A 25,262-nucleotide genomic window follows, 5' to 3' on the forward strand; every position below is an offset into this window, starting at 1 on the left:
GAGGGGGAAGGTGTTTCATCTTCAGTTGTCTAGATTCACAGTTTGTCATTGCATTAATCAAAGTCCTGAGGTCTTTAAAAATGTTTTTCTCTATAATGTTGGTGTAAGTTTTTCTACTTCTGTGCACCATGCTCTCCATCAGTTCATAGAATTCTTCCTAGTTTCCTCTGAAGCATTGTTTAAATGTCATGAAGACCCAGCTATCTTAATGTTTAAAAATAATTTTATAACATAGAGGGAATTTGGAGCGAGCATACTTTATTTTTAACCAAAATACTATACATTTTTAAAAGCTTTCTATTTAAACCTTTATGAGTAGTTCTGGGGTTATTGAATACCTGCTATGCATTCAGAGTGGTGCATCCAGTTTGGAGATACAGAAAGATAAGGACCCTCATTTTCAAGAGCATAAAATTGAATATCACAAAATGCTTATGAATCCTAGAAAGTTAGAGCTGGATGAGATCTTATACAATGCTAAGACAAGGGACTTATAACAGTGTTAGGATGATAGAATCTTAGATTTAGAAGAGACCTAAGATCTCATATGCCCTAAGCCTCATATGAAAGCAGAAATCTTGTTTACAACAGCTCTACGAGTGGTCATCCAACATTTGTTTGAAGCCTACCAGTTAAGGAGAATCTGGTATGTAAGGCATCTTATGCTCCTTTGGAAACTAAGTAATAGAAAATTTTCCCATATGCTTTATAAGAGTCCTTCGGGCTTGATGGGACCTTGGGTAACATGTAGTCTTCATTCATTGTAGAAATAAGGAAACTGATGCTCAGAAAGGAGAAATAACTGTCCAGAGGTCACTCATCTATTTAGTTATTAGCATAGCACTCAGCTATTTAGTTAACACTTGGCAAGCATGTCAGAAGTGTTTGTTGAATTGTATTTGTGTCAAGGCTGCAACAAGAGCCCAAGTCCCTGGACCTCAAAGCCAGTGGCCTTCCCATTACACAGCATCTCTTTTGACGGTAGCTTTGGGTTTGGATTGATTGGAAGTGAAGCAGGGAATACAGGTTGTTAGAAAAACTAATTGAAATTTGTTATTGAGTCTGTTCATTGTCACGTTTGTGTAAAATTTTCAAGAGATAAAAAGTGCTTTATGTAATACATGTGTTTTTGATCCCCCCAAAAGTTCTGTAAGCTTTGTATTTATAGATGATTGCGTTGTATTTAGAGAAGAAAGAAGATTTCACAGAACCAAGATTTTAACATTGGTCTCCTCTGACTCTCCACTGCTTTATACTGCCTCTTCCCAAAACCAATCTCTGTAAGGTTACCCTGTAATTCAGATTTGCTTTTAATTACCAAGGCCCCTTTGAATATAGTAGATATACCATAGCCTTTTGAAATTAGTTTCTGCTGTTATGTATCAATGGATTTTTCTTTGCCAAAAGTAACATAACTCTCTTGCAGGGCACTCCCTTCTGTAACATGGTATTGTGGAACACCTTTGGCAATACTGTTGGAGTTTAATTCTATTGGAACCTTTCCTTATTTAGTGCTTTCCAACCCTTTACATTTGTGGATGACACATTCAGAGGTGGCCAAATTGCTAGTTGAATTAATGAGCTTCCTATAGGATTTTAATGTGGTGTCAAGAAAAATGTCTATAGAGTGGTAGTCCTGGAGTCCAAAAGACCTGAGTTTAAATCTAGTCTTAGACACCTCTAGCTGTGTGTCCCTGGATAGGTCATTTAACCTGTCTGCCTCAGTTTCCTCAAATGTAAATTGGGGATAATAATAGCACTTACTATCCAGGGTTGTTGTGAAGATCAAATGAGATGATATTTGTAAAGTTCCTACCACAATGTCTGGCACAGGGTAGGTGCTTAATAAATTCCTACCTCCCTCCATCACTCCCTGGAAGGTATTTTAAGACAGTATATTAGAAGATAAAATATTAGACTGTTAGGGACTTTAGAGAACATCTATTACCAAATCTTCAGAGAAGGGAAGTAATTTGCCCAAGATCATGTAGCTAATTTTTAGATTATCCACAATTCAACACTCCTTCCACAATTTTTTTCATCTGTGTAATAGTACAATTCATAGAATCACTGCCTTAGTAAACTAAACTCTTTTTTGAATCATTTAAGATTGTGGGCAACTTAGGTACTCTACTGCATGTTCAGTCCCTGTGTTTAAAGAACCACAGTTAGGGTATGTATAGGATTTTGATAGTAGCTAGATTTTCTTTTTGTTTTGATACCAGTTTTTTGTAAATGCAACCAAAGTATTTTGCCTTAGTACATGAGTGGCCCTATTCTTCTACTGAAATGAATCTTAATAGATAAAAGCACTGTATACCCTGTGGAACAAGGTAACATCATGGGCAGAATGAATTGGAGTGTTTCTTAGCTATTCTTAGATTAATAATAATGGTGATAATGATAATAATGATGATAGAAGTTAATATTTATATAGCACTTTATATTTTGCAAAGTACTTTACATCCAACATCTCATTTGACAACGTATCTCAATTTTTTTTTTTACCTTATATCCCTCTGCCCTCCACTGCCTACACATAGCAGCTCTTTGTAAATCAGTGGGCCTGGAAGAATGAGAACCAGAAGTGTTGTGAGGATCAATAGCTTCAGAAGAAGAAGATATATATGTGTGTGTGTGTGTGTGTGTGTGTGTGTGAGAGAGAGAGAGAGACAGACAGACAGACAGACAGACAGACAGACAGAAACTAGGATATTAAATACAGGACCTGAAAGAGCAGATGACTTTGATTAGATCAAGCTTTCCCCATGAAAGGTTGTGTCCCTAGTTGAGTAGTCACTTAACCTCTCTAGGCCTTGGTTTGCTCATCTCTTGAAAGAGGAATTTTGAACTCAGTACCCTCTGAAGTCTCCTCTCATTCTAAGCCTTAGGATTCTTTAATCCACTGTAGTTACTAGAAAACAGATTAACATTTAGAATGTTAGGAGGAGGACATCTTAGAGGTTATCTACTATAAGTCCCTCATTTTACAGATGAGGAAACTAAACATTTTCATGGTAAAGTTACTTTCCTAAGAGTTTTTGAGGTAGAGCCAGGACAAGAATCCAGATCTCTCGACTTCTAGTCAGATGTTCTTTTCCCTCATTCTCATGTCATATCTCTTAAAAAAAATCAAGAAGCTAATTATGTCTTTGTTCTGTTTCCTGCGTAGTGATTTATTGCTCCACTGACGGCTGATTGCATGGATAAAGGTTGTTTCTGTATCCATATAATATTGAGCTCTATGAAAAGTCCATAGTTATCAACATTAACCAGTTGTGAGAATTTAGCTGAAATCATTAGCAGAGGTGTTTGAGAAGTCTTAGCTAGTTGTGGAAGCAAGAACAACAGGGTTATTTGGGATCCCTGCAGTTTTAATCTGCTGGTCTATAGAGTGAACATAAGTTGTTTCATCAGTTCCTTAAGTTTGGGCTTTGTCTAAAATAAATTTGTATTGAGTAGAGATTGAACCCAGGTCTGCTTTTATGGAGGAATCATAGGAAAACATGCATAGGAATTTTAGTGGATGAGTGGAGAGGTTATATGATGGGTATTACCGGTAAAAGTATGTACACATAAAATCCTGATTGTTTCAAATAACAGTTCCCATTTCTATAGCACTTCATAGTTTCCTAAGTATTTTCCTTACAGTGGCCCTGTGAGATACAGAGTAGCTATTCTTTAACACTTCAAAATTTCTACCATTTCATCAGTGTGAATATTCCCCACATGCTCCCATAGTCCTTTAGTAAATTGTCACCAAGAGTTGCTGTGGTACAAACAATTTGTTCTGTGATGGTGGGTATTCTGGTAATACACATCTCTGTACTTAGACTAGTCCTCACTGCAGTCACAAAATCTTTCACTGGATTTATACTAAAACTCTTTTACACGGAAGTAGAACCTAGCAGAGCTCCTGCTCCTCTGGCATAGCCTTTGAGAACTCTGGGCAATCTCTGTGGGGAAGGGTCAGAGGTGAACTTTGGAGTCTGGGTTGCAAATGTTAATATTCCTTTTTTACAGATAAGGAAAAGGATGTGAAGAGAAGGAAAGTTACTTTTATTTGTCCATCCTTACGCAGCTTAATTACAAAGCCAAAAGTCATACTCTGGTCATCTTGGCTTGCTGTGAAGTATGCCCAATGCACAAAAGAGCACAGTTTAGCCATTCTTATCATTAAAAGAATGTGAGTGTTTTATCATCTCTCAGCAGGTTTTTTTACCATAAAGAGTTGACTGCCCATTCCTGAGTGATTTAGCTGGGGGTTGACAGTGCTGATTATGCAAATTATATCCATTTTAGCTTTCCATTTTGTGGAGAGTTTTTTGTTCTTGCGAAAAGGAAATCTTGACAGTTTTGTCCAGCCCTATTTGTGGCCTCTTACACATGATCTTCAGCGCCATAACGCATCGGACCTTTTGGTTGCTAACTAGTGACTTGTACACCGTGACTATTGACTCTGTTTTCAGAATGAACACCAGTAAACAAATGCTAGATAACTGGGGGCCCACACACTGCAGAACCATTTGTTCTTTTATTTTTAATTTGGAAAGAAACAATAACAAAGCAGATCTTCTGATGGTCATCATGTTTAAGTGATTTTCATTTTCTTCCTGGGAAGTGTTCATTTTCATCAGCATGTGAATTGAACATGTCAGATCACATTTGGTAGAAATCTAGGGGGTTTCTCTTCATGTGCTTGAATTTTCCTGTGTAGATTTACGTTAGCTCATTTTGAAATGTGCATACTATCTGAGACTTCTGTCAGTTTAGAACAGCCAGACTAGCTCTTGATCATTAAACGTAATTTAGCAACCATTGACAACTAAAAGGAACACTGGCCAGTGAATTGGAAGACTAGAACTATATTTCCGGCTGTACCATTGACTGCCTTTCTAAACATGGGCAAATAAATTCCCTTCTGGATTTTAGTTTTCAAATCTATAAAATGAGGAGGTTCTAAACTTTCTTTTATTTGTAGGATTCAGTTATGTATTCTGTCATTCATTATTCTACAATCCCATCTATCCTTTACATGCCACAGTCTATTCTTTCCATACCCTTGGACTTCGGTGCTTTTTTTGGGTTTGTTTTTCTGTTAAGTAAAGTAATTATCTCATTTTATGCAGTGTTCCTTGGTTCTTTATCTTGGCTGTAGAAGACTCTAGGTTCTTGAATGCTGTGCTGTCAAAGGTATAAGATCTGTCAGAGCATACACCTCTCTGGGAAGGTTTTGAGTGATTTTCTGGCAGTAGACTGTGTATATCTTCTGAGGCCCCTCCTAGCTAAGTGTAAAGAAGCTTGTCACCTATAGACAGCCATCGGGGAATACATTTCTTTGGCCCCCAGCAACTCATGAAGACTATCTTCTAAGGCATGGAGGGGTTGTGATATGTCAATTCAGAGCATATTAATGCAATAATAGATTCTTGAGGGACCTAAAGTAGCCTTGATTCATTGTGAATGCATTGTGACAGAACTGTCTTTTATTGTGTACATTATCACTGATTTAGACACAATAGCATTTTCCCAGATCAGAATATTGTGGAAATTTTGTTACTTTCTTCCTTACTGATTCCTTAAATAATTAATGCACATTTTAGTATTTTCAGTCAACTCTCTGACATTTAGAATTAGATAGCTATTTTGCCAACCCGCACAGAAAAGTCAGTGGGATCTTGGGTTATGTGAAAAACTTCAGCCTCAAAGGGTCTTTCTAAAGATTATGCCGTATACAGTACTATAAAAATATGAGTTGCAATAATAATGAATCCTTGCAGCTCTTTGAGGCTTTCTTATGGAATGAATTTGTACATCATTTACATTTCATGTGTTAGAGCTGAATGGATAATAGAGTTTGGTAATGGGCCTTTTAGTTCCCAGACCTTTTGTTGAGTTTGTTTGGTTTGGAATTTTCAAATTCAAACAAAACAAAATGCCTGTTGAAATAGAAACATTTGGTTTTATGCCTGCTACTTGCCATGCATCATTAGCCCTAGAAACCTCAGTGACACATGGGAATTATAGACTTCCCTTATGTTGATTTATGCAGTAATAAATATTTGCTGCCTTCAGTAGGTAAGTCCATCCGTTATCTCTATCTTCCTCTTAAATCGCTTAGTCCTCACTACATTGTCGATGTTGTATAGAGCACTATAGACACTGTTGTACAGTTTGACTATAGAGTCCCTGCTTTAAGTTGTTACTGCAATTTTCTCTTCCATGGATTAATATGATTGTAGATTTGTAAATGACATTAATACAATCATTTGCTTAATTAACTCTTCCTTTGATTCTTCATTGCCACATGGACTGTATGCAAAGATTGGTCTTTGGCGATTTTTTTTTCTCGTTTAGTTTTGTTTTGTTTTTGGCTTGGAATTATGATTCCATTTGTTTAGGGAGCTCTGAGTGAAGAAAATCCTTACACTAATAGAAATCATCAATTGTTCTGATGATAGTTGTCTTAGAGAGATTGGAGGGGGGCATTCAAAGGTTAATGTCTTGCCCAAAGTAATTCAGCTGTTATATTTCATAGAAAAGACTTGCACTCAGGTCTTTCTGACTCTCAGGGCCCTCTTTTGTCTCCTATGCCATGCTGCTCAGTAGACCTTGAACTCTGGCAAATTGTATCAAGTCTTTGAGTGTGGGCCTAGTAACAAACCTTGTAATTGTCTTCTGAGAACTAGCTTAATTTAGCAGGAGAGTAGGGAATGTCAGGGGTTTGGAAATATAAATTATGGGAGAAAAATGTCCAGGGAAAATGACCTCACTTTTTTCAGTGAAGTATGGAGGTGAGGGCCTCTGCTGAGAAGATAGGGGGAGGAGAGTGGTGTGGGAGATTTGAGGAGAGAAGCTTTGGAACGGCTGCTCTGGGAAATACAATAAAAAATTTCTCAAGAGGGAAGGAAATAAAAGGATTGCCCTGCCTCGATGAAGGTTTAGTTGAAATTAGACAACATCAGTTTTTAATGAATTCAGTCAGCACTTCCTCTAGTACTATTGAGCATTACATGAGTGGAAACAGAGGAGCAAATGATGGAGTAATCTTGTTGTTCAGACATTTTCAGTTGTGTCTGACTCTTTGTGACCCCATTTGGGGTTTTCTTGGCAAAGATCCTAGAATGGTTTGCCTTTTCCTTCTCCAGATCATTTTACAGATGAGGAAACTGAGGCAAATAAGGTTACATGACTTGCCTTGAGTTGCACAGCTAGTAAGTGTCTGAGGCCATATTTAAATTTGGGTCTTCCTGACTTCAGGCCCATTTCTCTATCCACTGTGTCACCTAGCTGCCCTGAGGAGTAATATACAGTTTTTTGTTTTTTGTTTTAACCTGAGTGGTAGTTAGGAGGGCTATGGATTCGAAAAGAGAGTCTGAAATTGAACAGGTTAACTGTAGGGTCAAGAGGAAAGTACAGTCAGAGCAGAGTTGGCCTAGGGTTGAGGACTAAAGTGTCGAGGGATTAGAGGTCTCAATGAGGACAAAGAATAGGTTTAGGAGGATTGAGACATGGTAAGAGGGAGTAATAAGAGGTTATGATCAGATAAAGGAATTTCCAAATTACTGATCATGGAAATGTGGGACACTTGAAGATAATGGTTAGATGAAGAATGGTGATGTTTATGCTTGGGGTGGCATGGGAGATGAGGTTGAGGAACTGAAATGACACGGTATTTGAGGGAAGATGTATGTTTGTTATGTTTGATATTTTTAATCTTCAAGATTAAATCTATCTACAGTTTAAATAAATCTACAAGAATGTGTGTTTGATCTTTTTAATCTTCAGTATTATTCAACATTAGTTAAAAGTAGAAAAGTAGATCAGAATTAGAAAAGGAAGAATAGGACAAATCAAACTCAGTAAGTCCAGTGTTTGATAAACCTGAAAAATATAAAATGTGTGGAAGAACTCCCATTTTACATTTACTAAGTGAAGTAGAATGTGCAATGAGAAGGTCTAGGATAGAACCGCTAACTCTGGGATGTTATTGCTAGGCATCTACTCCAGGGAAAAATAATAGTTGTTGTACTGTCAGACTCAGTTGATATGTTGGTGGGTTTTGTTGACTGTTTTTTTTTCCTTTCTTTTACAAGCTTTGTTATAAGGATTAACTTGCTGGGTATGGACAGGGCAAGGTATATTCAATAATGACAGGTAATGGCTTTTTAAAACAGATACCCGTAACAATAAGGTTTTTAAATATAAATTTCTTGAATTGATTGACCTACCCTAAGAGTAGACATTAATGGTCCAAGGTCAACTTGGAAGTTGGTCTTTAATGGAGTGCTTCAGGGATCTGTCCTTGGGCTAGTTCTCACCTTTTTTTTTTATCAGTGGCTTTGATGAAGGGGTAGATAGCTTGCTAATCAGGTATGAAGATAGTTTATAACCAGGAGGGCTAGCTAACATTCTGGATGTCAGAGTCAATATACAAAAAGTTTTCATCAGGGTACATTAAACTTTGGGAGAAACATAAATTCTTAATACTTGGATTTCAAAAATCATCTTCACAGGTATGAGGTAGAGAGAAATGTGACCAGATACTGGGGGTCTGACAAAGTTCTGGGAGTTTCATTGGATTGCAAGTGTAGTATTAAGTATAGTGTCTGGGGTGAGGTAGGTACTATTCCTCTGTACTTGACCAAAAGGGACTATTATATTCAGTTCTGGGTACCCTTTTTGAGAAAGGATATTGGTAAATGGGAGTGCAACCAGAGGAATAGGAACAGAATGGAAAAGGACCTTAAGATCTTGCCATGTGAAGATCATTTGAAGGAAATGGGGATGTTTAGTTTAGAGAAGATAAGACTTGGGGGTCATGATAACTCTTCAAATTTTTAAAGGGCTGGGGGGATCAGAAAGTAGAAGTAAGAGCAATGTATAGAAGTTGCAGAGGAAAATTTAGCCTGGATTTCAGGGGGAAAAAATTATAACAGTTAAAATCTGGCTAAAATTGTAATGGGCATTATTGTTCAATAATATGAAAGCTATAAAGCAGAATAAGACATAAGAGATATGAACATTGCTAGACAGTGATGACATTCCAATACTTCAGAAGTCCTGCCATCTCTGCCATCTACCATTACTATAGTTGTTTCTTGTGCCAGTGCAGATGACAATTCCTCCATACTTTGATGTAAACAGTCTTCATGACTTGGTGCTGCCAGTCTTTTTTTATCCACTTTTTAACCACCATTCTGTTTATGACCCTCTTTGCTCTTGGCTAGACTAGTCCTTGGACAATAGATCTAGTCCTTTGATTGGTCTCTTTTTTAAGGTTTTCCAGGAATAGAAGCTACCATAACTTGTGTTTTGATTTTGAGAACCCAGGGTTATCACCTTTTCAATTTCAAGTCATTGAAAGAGGATAGATAGAGGATGTTAAAAAGAAGCACCTTCTATTGTTAAAGACATCCATGTTTTGGATACCATTTAGAAAAACCTTAAAACTCTCTTGTAGCAGTATATAAAATTTACAATGACAAACAGCTGGATTACTTCCTTGTTAGCTATCCATTTAGCAAATTTATAGTTTACATTAATATTAATATGTCATTATTACCAGTTTTGTATAATAAATATTTCTTAGTCATGACAGTCTCAGTATAGATCACCTGAAGTAGGTTCTTTCAATAAGCACAGTTGTGACTAAAAGGTTTGCAAATTAATTGGGAAAATTGCAAATCAGGTAGTCAGTGAAATAATTCATTGTCACATCCAATCAATAAACTTTGTAAATCAACTCATTTAATTCAAAAAATGATCTATATAGATCAAGCAACCAATTAAACAATTAGCATACACTTTGCAATTAATTAATTTAAGCATCAATCATGTAATTAAAACTCCAAATTTAAACTGCATAGTTTAGAAACATACTATCTTTCACATATTTAGAAAATACTTCATGCTTTGGAAGCTAGAGTGAATGCTGGCAAATTTGCCATAAGAAACAGTATAACAAAACAACTCTCTCCTCGTTCTCCTCCTACCTATCCGACCACTTCCTCTCAGTCTTCTTTTCTGAATCCTCATTTAGATCATACCTTCTAATCATAGGTATCACACAGGATTCCATCCTAGGCCCTCTTCTCTTCTCCCTCTATACCAATATAGATGGTGATTTTATCAACTTACATGACTGCAATTGCCATCTCTTTGCTAATGATTCTCAAGTCTACCCATCCTGCCTCAACCTTTTTACTGAACTCCAGTCTCGTATGTCTAACTACCTGTCAGGCATTTTGAACCGGATGTCTAGCAGACATCTTAAGCTCAATATATATAAAACATAAGTCATTATCTTTCCCCCTAAATCCCCCCCCCAATTTCCTTATTATTGTAGAGGGCAGCATCATCCTCCCAGTCCCTCAGACTCACAGCTTAAGTGTCATCTTCAGTTCCTCATTATCTCTCACCCCCCCCCATATCCAATCTGTTGTCAAGGCCTTTTGATTTCACCTTTTGAATCCTCTTGAATACATTCCCTTCTTTCCTTTGACATTACCACCACTCTGGTGTAAGCCCTTATAACCTTATATCTGGAGTATTGCATAGCCTGCTGGTGGGTCTGCCTGCCTCAAATCTCTCCCCATTCCACTCAGCCACCAAAAGGTGGGATTTGATCGTGTTACTTCCCCCCCTCTCCGATTCCAGGCGCTCCCTATAACCTCCAGGATATGTTTGGCCTTCAAAACCCTTCCTAACCTCACCCCCTTTTACCTTTCCAGTCTTCTTATACCTTGCTCCCTACCATGTACTTGTCTATCCATTGACACTGGCATTCTTGCCGTTCCATTAATAAGATAATTTATCTCTTGATTCTGGACATTTTCTCTGGCTTTCTCCCACATCTGTAATGTTCTTCCTCCTACTCTTTATCCACTGCCTTTTCTGGCTTTCTTCAAGTCCCAACTAAAATCCCATCTTCTCCAGGAAGCCATTTCCAACCCCTTTTAATTCCAGTGTCTTCCATCTCTTAATCATTTCTTACTTACCCTGTATATATTTGTTTTCTTGGTGTTTCTCCCATTAGATTGTGAGCTTCTTGAGGGCTGGGACTGTCTTGCCTCTTTTTGTATCCCCAGTGCTTAGCACAGTGCCTGCTGAGAAATGAGGATGACATGATAATCACTCTAAAATATTTCTTTAAATTGTATGGGTTTGTGGAGTAGCCTTACCTATCCCTATCCATACCTGATGCTACCAATCTAATTCATATTTCACAACTGTCAGTAGTCTAATTTATTAGTCTTCTTTTGTTCCACACTATCCTACACATATATTACCAGTAGATTAATTTCCTATTACATCAGTGGGATTTTAAGAAATATTCCACAGCTCTCCAATGGAATAAAATCTTAATTCCTTAAGGTGCCATTCAAGAATTTCCATAATCGGGGGCAGAGCCAAGGTGGCAGAGAAAAGGCGGGGACTCTCCTGAGATCTTCCCCCAAACCCCTCCAAAAAACTTTTAACAAAGCTCCCAAACAAATTCTGAAGCAGAAGAACCCACAAAAGGATGGAGAAGAAACAATTTTCCAGCCTGAGACAACTTAGAAGGTTGGCAGGAAAGGTCTATCGCACCAGCGTGAGAGTGGAGGCCAGGCCACATCTCAGCAAACCGGCAGTAGGTTTTGGGAGTGACTGAATCACTGGTGGCAGTGGCAGTTTCTGGACCTCTCAGCCAATTGGTCAGAAGGAGATTACAGGGATCCCTTTACGATTACCAGGAGCAAGACTCTGTTGCATTGCCCATACTTGAATCTGGGTTGCAGTCCTGGATCTCAGGCAGAGGGTGAGGAGGAACACTAGCATACCAGAGCTTGCAGCTGCAGGGGAATGGAGATCCTGGTTACAGTTCCAGTGTGGAAAACAGTGCTTGTAGAGTGCTCATAGACCTGATAGAGCACAGGCCACAAGAGTAATAAACACATCTTTCCTTAGATCACACCACCTTGGAAGAACCAAAACCTTACAGATATCTAGAATTACCTCTGAAAACAGCTACACAAAAAACCTGAAGCTTGGGACGGTTTCCTCTCCACTCCAGAAGCAGAACCCTATGTTATCATAGAGTTAAAAGTTTAAAAAAAAAAAAAAAAGAGGGGAGGGCTAGAAAAATGAGCAAACAGCAGAAAAAGATCCTGACCATAGTAAGTTACTGTAGTCACAGGGAAGATCAAAACACTAACTCAGAAGAAGACAACAAAGTCAAAATTCCTACATCCAAAGCTTCAAAAAAAATTATGAATTGGCCTCAGGCCATGGAGGATCTGAAAAAGGATTTTTAAAATCACATTAAGAGAGTTAGAGGAAAAAATTGGGAAGAGAAATGAGAAGGATGCAAGGCAATTATGAAAAAAGGTCAACAGCTTGGTAAAGGAAGCACAGAAAAATACTGAAGAAAATAACAGAATAGGCTAAATGGTAAAAGAGGCACAAAAATCCAGTGAAGAGAAAAATACCTTTAAAAACGGAATTGGCTAAATGGGAAAAGAAGTACAAAAATTTACTGAAGAGAACTCCCTAAAAAACAGAATTGGCCAGATGGAAAAAGAAGTACAAAAATTCACTAAAGAAAGGAACTCCTTAAAAAGTAGAATTGGCCAAGTAGAAAAGGAAATACAAAAGCTTAGTGAAGAAAATAATTCCTTAAAAATTAGAATTGGGCAAGTGAAAGCTGTCTTTATGAGACGTCAAGAAACAATAAAACAAAATCAAAAGAATGAAGAAAATGTTAAGTATCTCATTGAGGGGAAATGACCAGGGAAATATATCCAAGAGAGACCCAAAAAAAGAGCCTAGACTTATCTTTCAAGAAATTATCAAGGAAAACTGCCCTGAGATTCTAGAACCAGAGGGTAAAATAGAAATTGAAAGAATCCATTTATCTGGGACAGCTAGGTAGGGCAGTGGGTAGAGCACGGGGGCCTGGATTCAAGGTTCAAATCCAGCCTCAGACACATAACACTCACTAACTATGTGAGTCTGGGCAAGTCACTTAACCCCAATTGCCTCACCTAAAAAAAAAAAAAGCAGCAGCAGCTTGGAAAGAATAAATTTATCACCTCCTGAAAGAGATCCCAAAATGAAAACTCCCAAGAATATTATAACCAAATTCCATAGCTCCCAGGTCAAGGAGAAAAATTTATAAGCAGTTAAAAACAAAGCAATTCAGATTGTAGAGCCACAGTCAGGATAACACAAGATTTAGCAGTTTCTACAATTAAAGGATCCGAGGGATTATGATATTCTGGAGGGCAAAAGAACTAGGATTACAACCAAGAATCACCTACCCAGCAAAACTGAGTATAATCCCTTGGGGAAAAAATGAACATCCAGTGAAATCGAGGACTTTCAGACATTCCTGATGAAAAGACCAGAGCTGAATAGAAAACCTGACTTTCAAATACAAGATTCAAGAGAAATATAAAAAGTTAAACAAGAAAGAGGAATTGTAAGAGTTTCAATAAAGTTAAATTGTTTATATTCCTACATAGAAAAATGATACTTGTAACTCCTAAAAACTTTCTCATTATTAGGGCACTTAAAAAAGTATACATATACAGGGGGAATGGATATGAGTTGAATGTAATGGGACAATTGTCTAAAATTAAGGGGTGAGAAAGAAGAATGCTCTAGGAAAAGAGGAAGGGAAAGATAGAATGAAGTAAATTATCTGACATAAAAAAGTCACAAAAGAACTTTTATAGTGGAGGGGAAGATTGGGGGGCACATGAACCTTATTCTCATTGGAATTGGCTCAAAGAGGAACTAACATAGTCTGTGAATGTAGAGATCTCTTATGGAAAGTAGGAAGGGAAGGGGACAAGAGAGGGGAGTGGCAGCTGATAGAAGGGAATGGATTAGGGAGGTAAAAGCCAGAAGGAAAACACTTTTGAAAATGGACACGATGGAGGGGAGGGGGGAGAGAGAGAGAGAGAGAGAGAGAGAGAGAGAGAGAGAGAATGAGAATAAACAGAGGGAGGATATGAAGGAGGGAAATACATAGTAATCATAACTGTGAAAAAATTTTATAGCAACTTCTCTGATAAAGCCTCATTTCTCAAATATATAGAGAATAGAGTCAAATTTGTAGGATTAAGAGCCATTCCTCCATTGATAAATGGCCAAAGGACATGAACAGGCAATTTTCAGAAGAAGTAATCAAAGCTATCAATAGTCATATGAAAAAATGCTCTAAATCACTATTGATTAGAGAAATTTAAATTAAAACAACTCTGAACTACCATCCCACACCTATCAGATTGGCTAATATAAAAGAAAAAGAAATTGACAAATGTTGGAGGGGATGTGGGAGAATTAAGACACTAAAGCCCTGTTGGTAAAGTTATATACTGATTCAGCCATTCTGCATTATTTACATAGGTTCCCAAAGTGGGTGATATTTCCCCCTGTGGGGCACTGGAAAGGTCCAGAGGGGCCGCAGTAGTTTGAAATGATACAAATTTTAAAAAAAAAACTGTCAAAGGATTAAAGAAAGTAGATTTCCAGAGGGGCACTGAGTAATTTTTTTTAAGGAGGTTGATAGGCCAAATAAATTTGGGAACCTCTGTGTGTAGAACAATCTGAAACTATGCCAGAGGGCTATAATACCATCCATACCCTTTGACCAAGCAATACCACTACTAGGTCTGTATCCCAAAGAGATAAAAAACAATAAGGAAAAGGACCTATATGTACAAAAATGTGTATTGTAGTATTTTTAGTGGTGGCAAAGAATTGGAAATTGAAGAGATGTGTATTGGTTGTGGAATGGCTGAACAACTTGATGGAATTCTTTTGTGCTGCAAGAAATGACAATCAGGATGCTGTCAGAAAAACCTGGAAAGACTTACATGACCTGATGCAAAGTGAAATGGGTAGCACCAGGAGAACATTGTATACAGTAACAGCAATATTTTATGATGATCAACTGTGAATAACTTGTCTATTCTCATCAATATAATGATCCAAGAAAAATGCTATCCATCTCCAGAGAATGATGAAATCTGTATGCACATTAAAGCATACTTTTTCTTTACTTTTTTTCTTTCTTTTTTTTTGTCATTGTCTTCTTTTACAACATGATTTACAGAGGAATATGTTTGACATAACTGCACATGTATATCAAATTGCTCTCCTTCTCAATGAGAGGGGAGGGAAAGGAAGAAGGGAGAGAATTTGGAACTCAAAATTTGGGAGGGTAAGGAATGTAATTGTTTTTACATGTAATTGGGGTAAAAATAAAATGTTAAATTAAAAAAAAAAAGAATTTCCACAGTCTAGTCTTTTCCTACCTTATCTAAAATTACTTCCCTTTATGAATCTTAACTGCTCTAGTCAAACTGTACTATACCCTATTCCCACAATATTCTTGGAATTTTCCAACTTGTACCTCAAGTCTTGGCTCTGATAATACTTATTCCATGATATCTTCCTTGCTCACCCTAGAATGAAGCAATTTTCCCTTCTCCCAAATTATTGTACTTATTTTCTAGTACTCATCTGTTATTCATCTATTATAGTTAATGTGCTTGCATGTGTGTGTGTTCTCCCTACCATTATTACCATAAGTTCTATTAGGGAACAAGAATCATCTAAACTTTGTCTTCAGCCAAGCACAGTACTATGCATTGAGGCAAGATAGCGTAGTAGGAAGAGTATTGAGGATGTTTAGCACACTTGATACAAAGGATTCTTGATTCAGTCAGAAAAACTAAATCTGAGCCTGGCACTGGCACTGACCTTCCAAGTCATCCAAGAGCTCATCTCTGAGCCTCAATTTCCTTTGCTCTAAGATGGAGATAGGGCAGTGAGGTGGCTCAGTGGATAGAGCACTGGGCCTGGAATCAGGAAGACCTGAGTTCAAATCCAGCCTCAGCCACGTATGAGCTGTGTGACCCTGGACAAGTCACTTAACCTGGCTCAGTTTCCTTATCTGTAAAATGAGCTGGAGAAGGAAATGGCAAACTACATAAATATCTGCCAAGAAAACTCCAAATGAGGTCACAGTGGTTCCGACTGAAATGACTGAACAAGAAGATGGGGATAACCATACTTAGACTACATATATCCCTGGGGTGTTGTCAGGAAAGTGCTGTGAAATGTAGAAAATTAACTATTTTTATTGAGATGAACTAGCACTAGATTTGGAATTCCAAGGGCCCAAACTAGAGTACTCTGCTACTTGTTAGCCATATGACTTTGGACAAATCAGTTAACTTTTGTCTTAGTCTGATTTGTGAAATGAATATAACAACCTCATAGGGTTATCCTGAGTTAAGCTCTTTGTAAATTGTAAAATGCTACAGAAATATGAGCTATCAGTGTTGTTACTGTCTTTACTGTTCATATGGCACTTGTTATAAACTACCTTGTATTGTTGTTATTGATTCATGGACTTGTCTTATCTCTCCTGTTAGACCCATAAGCTTCTGGAGTGCAGGGGCTGTTTTCTATATCTTTGAATCCATCATGAAGTACTTTCACATAGTAGGTACTCAGTCATTTATTCAGTAGCTGAATAAAGTACTATAAACTATTGTGATTGAGTCTGAGTGATACAGTGATACAAGACAATTCTGAAGGACTTAACAATGGAAAATGCTATCCATTTCCAGAGAAAGAACTGATGGGATCTGAATGTAAATCAAAAAATACTTTTTCTCTTCCTCCTCCCCCCCTCCCCCCCATTTGGAAATAATATTTTGCGTGACTTCACATCTATAATCTTTATCAAATTGTTTGCCTTCTCAAGGTTAGGGAGTGGAGTGAGGGAAAGAATTTGGAACTCAAAGTTTTAATGAACAAATAAAGTACTATAAATTAAAAACCGTTTTCACAATTTTTCCCCCTTTTCAGTGTCAACATTTTTGTGTCTCAGCTAAAGTGGGATTTGTGGCTAATAATCAGTTCTTACTGATCAGAAACACAACTTTTACCCCCTCATCTTTCTCCAAGTCTGGTTTCTGGGTTTTCGTGCCTTCATTTGCATTCCCTATTTGCCCTACTTTATTTAATGTCTATTTGTTCCCTTCTAGTGACAACGTCAGTGCTTATTGTCTTCATATTGCTGAGGATGACGGTGAGGTTGACACAGACTTCCCTCCCCTGGATTCCAATGAGCCCATTCATAAATTTGGCTTTAGCACTTTGGCCTTGGTTGAGAAGTATTCATCTCCTGGTCTTGCAGCCAAACAGTCGCTCTTTGTTCGAATGTGAGTATTTACTCAGATTTTAATTGTAACATTGTGCCCTGTTCCCTCTGTATTCTACTAGCCTACTTGGATTTTAACCATATCTTATAGAATACTGTTTGCAGATACCTATTATTTGACTGATAATTAAAACTCCAAACATAAGTCATCATAGTTAGAAATAAATCATTTAGTTGATGTTGCATGTCCTGCAACCAGACTCATAGAATATCAAAGCTGGAAGAGACTGTAGAATATACAGTTTGAGAACACAGATTATTAAAGCTTGAAGAGACTTAGGCGCAGCATATTAAATTGAAGGAGTCTTTAACACATAGACCTGAAAGAAAATCTTAGAGATCATTTAGTCTCATTTTGCAAATGCAGAATTATTTGACAAGAGTAAACTACCTTTCTCAAGGTCACAGAGCTAGTTAGTTACAGAACTGGTATGAAAAGCCAAGTCCCCTGACTCCTAGTCCAGAGTGCTTTCTTTTATACCAAGACAGAAATGGAATGTTTGCATTAGCGAACTGTAGAATTTTGTATCTGAACCACTTACTATAGGAAATAGACTGCTGGCAGCATTTGGCTAAGCTGTGAAATGAGAATTCTGAGTTTCCTTCTTTTTTAGAAGTTTAGCCCATTCTGTGCTTTTTAGCCACTTCTCTTTTGTGAGTTTAAATATTTTTTTAAAAATCTAGTTAAACCTAAATTGGACTGTTCCTGTTGATTGCCTTTTGTTAAAGAGTAGTCTGTAAATTCCCAATCACTATTCTTAGTTTTGTAACTCGTCCATTTCTTAGTCTTTTTAAAGGGTATGCCCATGGGAACAGTAGTGATCCTTTTGCTGCCCCCTACTGTTAGTAGCCAGTGATGTTTAGTAATCTACTGGTGAGACTATAGATTTGTTCATTTATTGATTTGTTTGGGTTTTTTTTAAATAGATTTTCTTTACTTTTGAAATATAAGTGTTTAAGATATTTATTAAAATCACTCTTATTTATTAAATTCTATTATATGATTGTTGTGGGTCTTCTAATTCATGGAATTCTTAGAAAATATCTCTAACCCTAGAATCATTGATTGTTAGGGTGTAGAATATAGAACATGTAAGAGAACATCTGGTACAACCTGCATATTTTTTACAAAGTCCTAAAATTTCAGTTTTGGAAGACCAGCTACTTCAGCCCATGCCTGACAAAGAAACCCCTTTATAGTGTGTGTACCTGACAGGTGGTTCTCTCGCCTTTACCTCCTGTAATATCCCATTACATTTTTTGATGTAGCCAGTTTTGCTTTTACAGATAAAGAAAACATATATGAAGAGTCCTTAAGTTTCTCTCCTCCACTTCAGAAGGGAACCTACTCTTTGCCCCAAGAAAAGATCATTTAAGTCAACAAGCATTTATTGAGTACCTACTCTTGCCAGATACTGATAACTGCTGGGGATACAAAGAAAGCAAAAACAGCTTGTGCCCTTAAGGAGTTGCCTTTCTAATGGCATTATGATCTATTATGAAAATAACTAAGTACGGACAGTTCTATATAAAATGGGTCATTCAGTATATGAAGCCTCTCTTGTGTGCCAGGCAGTGTGTGAAACACTGGGGATACAAAGAAAGGCCAAAAACAGTCCCTGGTCGCAAGGAGCTCACAGGCTAATGGGGAAAACAGCATGCAAACAAGCGACTGTATAAAGGAGATGTAGACAAGGTAAATCATGGCAGTTTCAGAGGGAAGACATTGGGATTAAGGGATAGTAGGAAAGGCTTCTTGCAGGAGGTAGGTCATTTGAAGGAAGCCAGGAGGCAGAGATGAGAAGGCAAAGTAGTCTAGGTATGAGGGACAGGCTGTGAAAAGGCTAAGTTGGAACACAGAGTGTTATATGTAAAGAACAGCCAAGAGACCAGTGTCACTGGATCACAGAGTACATGAAAGAGAGTGAAAAACTGGAAAATGTGGGAGGAAGGAGGGAGGGCACAGGATTTGAAGGGCTTTGAATTCCAAATAGAGGATTTTATATTTGATCTTTTAGGTGATAGGGAGCCACTGGAGTAACACATAAGTAAGGAGTAAGGGGGTTATGTAGTTAGACCTGTACTTTAGGAACATCATTTTGACTGGAGGATGGACAGAGCAGGAAGAAATTTGTGGCAAGGAGACCAACCAGCAGGCTATTATAATGGTCTAGGTATGAGGTAATGAGTTCTTAATCCAGTGACAGCATCAAAGGAGAGGAGGCATATATGAAAGATGTTATGAAGGTCTGGTCAACAGGACTAGGCAACAGGTTGGTTATGAAGGGTGTTGAGAGAAAGAAAGGAATTGAGGATGACACCTAGTTTGTGAGGGAGTCTTGTTGACTATAGAATGGTGATACCCTCAACAGTAATAAGAAAGTGAAGGTGAAGGAACAGTTTGGGTGTGGAGGAGAGGGCAGGGTAATGAGTTCAGTTGTGGATGTATTAAGTTTAAGATGTATTAAGGTACAGTACATCTAGTTTTAGATATCTAATAGACAATTGAAGGTGCCAGACTAGATGGCAGGAGAGGTTAGAGCTGGATGAGCAAATTTGAGAATCATCATCATAAAGATTAATTGAATCCATGAGAACTGATGAGATCACCACATCAAATACTATAGAGGAGAAAGAGAAGAGAGACCAGGACAGAGTCTTGTTGAAGCACTAAGGTTAGCAGTTCTCATCTAGATGAAGAACCAACAAAGGAGACTGAAAAGAAGTGGTCATATTGGTAGGAGAACCAGGAGAGAAGGATCACAAAAACTTGGAAGATATTATTAATGCATGAACCTCAGAGGCAGAGAGGTTATTGAATGTTGGTGGTTGAGGGAAGCCTGAAAGTAACAGTAGGGAACAAGGACCCCACCATGAGTAAAAGCACAACCAGTGCTGGAAAGGGTAGCCAGGAAAGTTGGGTCATCAGGAAGGAACCAGGTCTCAGTGAGTGCAAGAAGATGATGGAAGGAAAAAATAAAAACGTTTAAGGATTTAAGATGAAAACAAGTTTGTTACCTGTTGAGCAGGCATTGCAGAAAGCACAGTGAAAGGGTTGGGTAGCTTTGGAGTGGAAAGTGGTGGGGTGGGGTGGTGTTGGAGGAGTTTGAGAATAAAAGATTAGTCAGTGGGAGCTAGAGAATGAAGTTTCAACAATAGCAACTTGAGGTTGAAAATCATTGGGATAGGGTAGGTATGATGGTGCACACGTATATTCCTCATTGAGAAATGAATTCAGGGATATTATCATTGTCGATAGGGGTTCCCTCTCAGATGAAGTTATTCCAGATTGTTAGGCAGCTGTGTGTACCCAGAAGCCTTAGGTATAAAGGTATAAAGGGTAGGAAAAGGCCCTGTAGGGCTGTAAGTGGCCAGAAAGGGTGTTGGGAGCTCAAGGGAGTGGTGCAGGCAAGGTAAGCCCTAAGGTATCTTGAGAGTTGATGGAAAGTAAAAGTTGAGTGGAAGATACTAGTAGCTGTGGGAAACAAAAAAGGCCTCTTGCAGTAGGTGAGATGCAAATTGTTTCTGGAAGGAAGCCAAAGAAATTAAGAGATGAAAGTCAGGAGGGAGTGTATTCTTGGGATGGAGGGGACAGACATTGTAAAGGAATGAAATTAGGAGATAGAATGTCATGTTCAGGGACTGTGATAAGGAATGAGGCCAGAGTAGTTGGTTCATTGAGTGCATGGAAAGAAGGAAAGTCAGGAATGAAGCAGCCTGCCTCAAGACATGTACATATATATGTGTATATTTGTGTATTCACACAGAGTTATCTATGTACAAACAAATTCATACAAATGTGGATAAAGTACAGGCTTATTTCCATAGATATTACTTAGGCTCAGCAATCTCCTTCTTGTCTATGTTCTCAGTTTTGAAGTCTTTATAACTGGTAAGTGCCTGTTTACTATCCTCTTCCTCAAGATCTAGATAATACTCAAAGCTCCCATTCAAATTCATTCATTCAGCAGACGTTTACTATTTAAGAGGCTGTGTGAGAGACAAAAATTGTATATATCACACATAGAGCTTTGGTCATAGAGTTAGGAAATCTGGTTGTGAATACCAGCTCTGATACTAAATTAACCTTGGACAAATTACTTAACCTTTCAGAGCCTTAGTTGCCTCATCTGTAAAATGGGGATAATAATACTTGTACTTACTATCTTACAGAATTGTAAGAAAGTTGCTTTGCAAACATTGAAGTACTAAAGAAACATGAGTTGCTATTGCAGATATAAATAAGTCACAGCCCCCCTACCTTAAGGAATCTAGCAGGGACAGGTAAGATATACATACAGATAAATATAATAAAACTTAGAATGTGATAAGTTTATATGACTACTGTAAATTATTATGAGTTTCAATGAGAAGAATCACTTTCATCTCTAGCGATTCATTCAACAAGCATTTATTAAGCACTTTATTGCATGTTAGATGTTGAGAATGCAAAGACAGACCAAAACAAAAGTTTCTATTGTCAAGGAATTTAACATTTTGTTGGGAAGATATAACATGTAAACCAAAAATACACATGAGAATTTGTGGGGAGAGAGGGCTCTGGAAGGGCTTCCCATAAGGGATGGTACCTGAGTTGACTCTCAGACTTAGTCCTGCAGCTGAACCTTCCCTGCCCCAGATATGTGTTATCTCCCCTGATTAGAATGTGAGCCCTTTGAGAGAAGGGTAGAAGATGGAATACTGAGTTTAGAGAACAAGTAGGCAGAGAAGGCTTCATGCAGGATTAAGCATTTGAGGGGGGCTGCAAAGGAAGAATTATTGTTTATTCGTTTCAGTCACATTCGACCCTTTGTGAGCCCATTTGGAGTATTTCTTGGCAGAGATATTGGAGTGGTTTGTCATTTCCTTCTCCTTCTTATCTTACAAATGAGGAAACTGAGACAAACAAGGGTAAGTGGCTTGCCCAGGGTCACACAGTGAGGATGTGCCTTGAGGCCAGATTTGAACTCAGGAAGACCCCTGACTTCAGGCCCAGCACACTAACCACTGTGCCACCTAGCTGCCCAATCAAAGGAAGAGTAGGAAGTCAAAATGTATCAGATTCTTGACATTTATTCCTGGCACATGTGCTCTAAAGGTCTATCACATAGCGAAGTCAAAAGGCTTTTAAATGTAGAAGAAGGAAGGAGTAGCATACGTGGTAGGGAAGGAGCATTGGATTTAGAGTCAGAGGACCTAGCTTCAAATCATGGCTGCTATTTCCTACCATGTGTACAAATTCTGAACTCAGATTACTTATCTGTAAAGTGAGGCATTAGACTAGATGTTTAAGGTCGCATTGAATTCTAAACCCTGTGATCCTGTGATTCTCTCATAATGCTCCCATTATGTGTTTGATTTTTAGTTAATTTTTAGTTGTTTGGTGTTCAGAAACCTTTTACTATTTCCAAATTTTTCGCAACCCCATATGGAGTCATGACCCACAGTTTTAAGAAGCACTGATCTCCATGAGTTATACTGGCTAAAAAAATTATTTTGCTTAGTATTCAACCCTTAGTGATATTCTTAATTGTTGAAGATTAATACATAGAATGTTACAGCTGGGAGGGCCCTTAAAGATCATTGAGTTATCCCCCTCATTTTCTGCATGAGAGAAGAATGGCCCAGAGAGATGTCACTTGCCTACTGTCACTGAGAAGTGAATGGCTGAGCCATCAGAGTCCACATATCTTGGCTTCTAGTCCATTATGTAGCACTAATAAATATTAGCAATTAATAGCATGGGTACCTATCCTTCTTACCCTGCAGGGATTTCCCACTTTACTCTGTCCTCACCACCATCAGATCTTCCCATGTAACAAAGTAAAAGTATAAACAAAAACTTAACAAAAGGACTGACTACTTCCAACAGATCATATTCTATTTCTTACCCATAGTTCCTCACCTCTTTACTGAGTAGAAAGAAGTGTGTTTCATTATTTTTACTTGGGCACCAAAATTTGTCCTTGCTGGCAATCAGAAACATGAAACCTTTCAGTGTTGTTTTCTTTTATATTATTGTAGTCATATGTATTGTTCACCTTGTTCTTTTTGCTTCACTCTGTGTCATTTCATATAGGTCTTCCCATCTTTCTCCAAATTTCTTATGTTCATCATTTCTTATGATTTCTGGTATTCTAATAGATTCACATACCACAATTAGTTTATCTGTACCTCAATTGATGGGTGCCTCCTTTGTTTCTAGGTTTTTGCTACCACAACAGTGCTGCTATGAATATTTTAGTATATATGGGACCTTTCTTTGATCTCCTGGGTATATATCTAGTAGAGGAATCACTGGATCAGAGGATATAAAGAGTTGGATTAATTTTCTCATGTAATTCCAAATTGTTTTCCAGAACCCACTGGTAGTATATTACCGGACCTATCTTCACACAGCCCCTCCAACATTTAGTAATTTGGTCTTTTCTCATCTTTGCTAATTTGATGCGTAGAAGTTGAAGTTTTAATATAGGTTTGTTTTGATTTGATTTTTCTCTTTTGGACCATTTTTATATGGTTGCTGACAATTTGCATGTTTTCTCTTAACTCTTTTGTATTTGTATCATTTCTCTTTATGTCTTACAAATTAGGCCCTCATCAGAGTTTTTTGTTACAAAGATTTTTCATATCCCAATTGCACTGATTTTATTTAAGTAAAAACTTTAATATTATATAATTATAATATTTTATCTTTTGTCTACATCCCCTATATAGTTGGGAATTCTCTCTGTAACCACAGTTGTGAAAGTTACTTCCTTCCATTCTACTCTTATTTTTTTAAGCTACAGCTACAGGTTTATAAGCTCCTTGAGAGCAAAAAACAAACATTCCTGTACTGCCCAGAGCATCTGAGTTGCACAGAGTAGGTGTTTGAATATTTGTTTAATGAATGAATGAGTAATCAGTATCACACTGATTACTTACCAGGGCACTAGATAAAATTTTTTCTAATAGGGAATTTTTCTTTTTGGGGTAATACCGAAGTATGTATAATTTCCTTTTTTTCCCTTCTTTTTTTTCTTTTAGACAAATGCTAAAACTTAAATACATAATATGAAAATAAAAAGAAATACCATAAACTTAAATATAAAATAAGAAAAAAAACAAGAAAAAAGTCATGTACATAGCAGAACATAGAGGATTCAAATTATATAGTGATAACTTTTCATTTCAAAAAAGCCTATATATTAAATACTGTTCATTATGTTGAAAGCTGTCCATCTTTTCTTTGCTTCCTTGTAGGTTTTCTTTTGTTCTCTGCTGTGCACTTTTAACTTTGTTCTTTTTTCCCTCTCCCCCAAAGGCTACAGTTGAACATTGGTTATATTTATATATAGGTATTGGTGTACACACACACACACACACACACACACACACACACACACACACTCTCTCACACTCTCTCTCTCTCTCTCTCTCTCTCTCTCTCTCTCTCTCTCTCTCTCTCTCTTTTTCCCTAAGAGATTGTACTCCTAATCTTTATTTTTATGTTCGTGCATATCTCTTTATTTTTCCTCTCTCCTAATTCCTCTACTTTACTTCTACCTGCTACCTTACTCTCCTATTACTTAACCTACCTTCAGTCTAGCAATCCCTAACTTTTCCTCCCATTCCTCTAAATCTAAACTCCCTTCTACATCCCCCTTTTAACCTATTCCCATATCCTCTTCTCTAAAGATCCCTATTTTATCCTCTCCCCCCTATCCCCTTAGAGTTTTATTTCTTTCTAAATTTAGAAGACTTTTATACTCTTCTAAATATATATGTATTCTCCGCTCTGAAACCCATTCCCGATGAAAGTTGGTTTCCAGAACTAACAGCCTTCTCTCCCCCATCTAATTCCTCTATATTGTTTCTTCTTCTTGTACCTCATTTGTAAAAGATAATTACTCTTTTAGCTGTACTTGAATGATTTTACTTTGGTCTACCCCAATCTTCCTTATAAGTTATACCTAATTAGTAGTAACAATCTTAGATATCAGTTTTACATTTTTCATACATAAAAGGTAAACATTCTATCCTTACTTAGTCCCTA

The 25,262-nt window shown here is 37.5% G+C and overlaps 1 protein-coding gene across 4 annotated transcripts in view; it reads left to right on the forward strand.

The window, feature by feature from the left end:
- Window positions 1-25,262, forward strand: part of MAPKAP1 (MAPK associated protein 1) — a 319,648-nt gene that overhangs the window by 162,055 nt on the left and 132,331 nt on the right. For all 4 annotated transcript variants that reach the window (XM_020967543.2, XM_078150124.1, XM_020967541.2 and 1 more), the window contains one exon: window positions 17,049-17,225. In XM_020967543.2, coding sequence (XP_020823202.1) covers window positions 17,049-17,225 — 177 coding nt within the window. The remainder of the gene's footprint in view (window positions 1-17,048; window positions 17,226-25,262) is intronic.

Source organism: Phascolarctos cinereus, unplaced genomic scaffold (genome assembly GCF_003287225.1).
Source record: "Phascolarctos cinereus isolate Bilbo 61053 unplaced genomic scaffold, phaCin_HiC Scaffold_2;HRSCAF=192, whole genome shotgun sequence".
In the NCBI taxonomy this organism is placed as follows: domain Eukaryota; kingdom Metazoa; phylum Chordata; class Mammalia; order Diprotodontia; family Phascolarctidae; genus Phascolarctos; species Phascolarctos cinereus.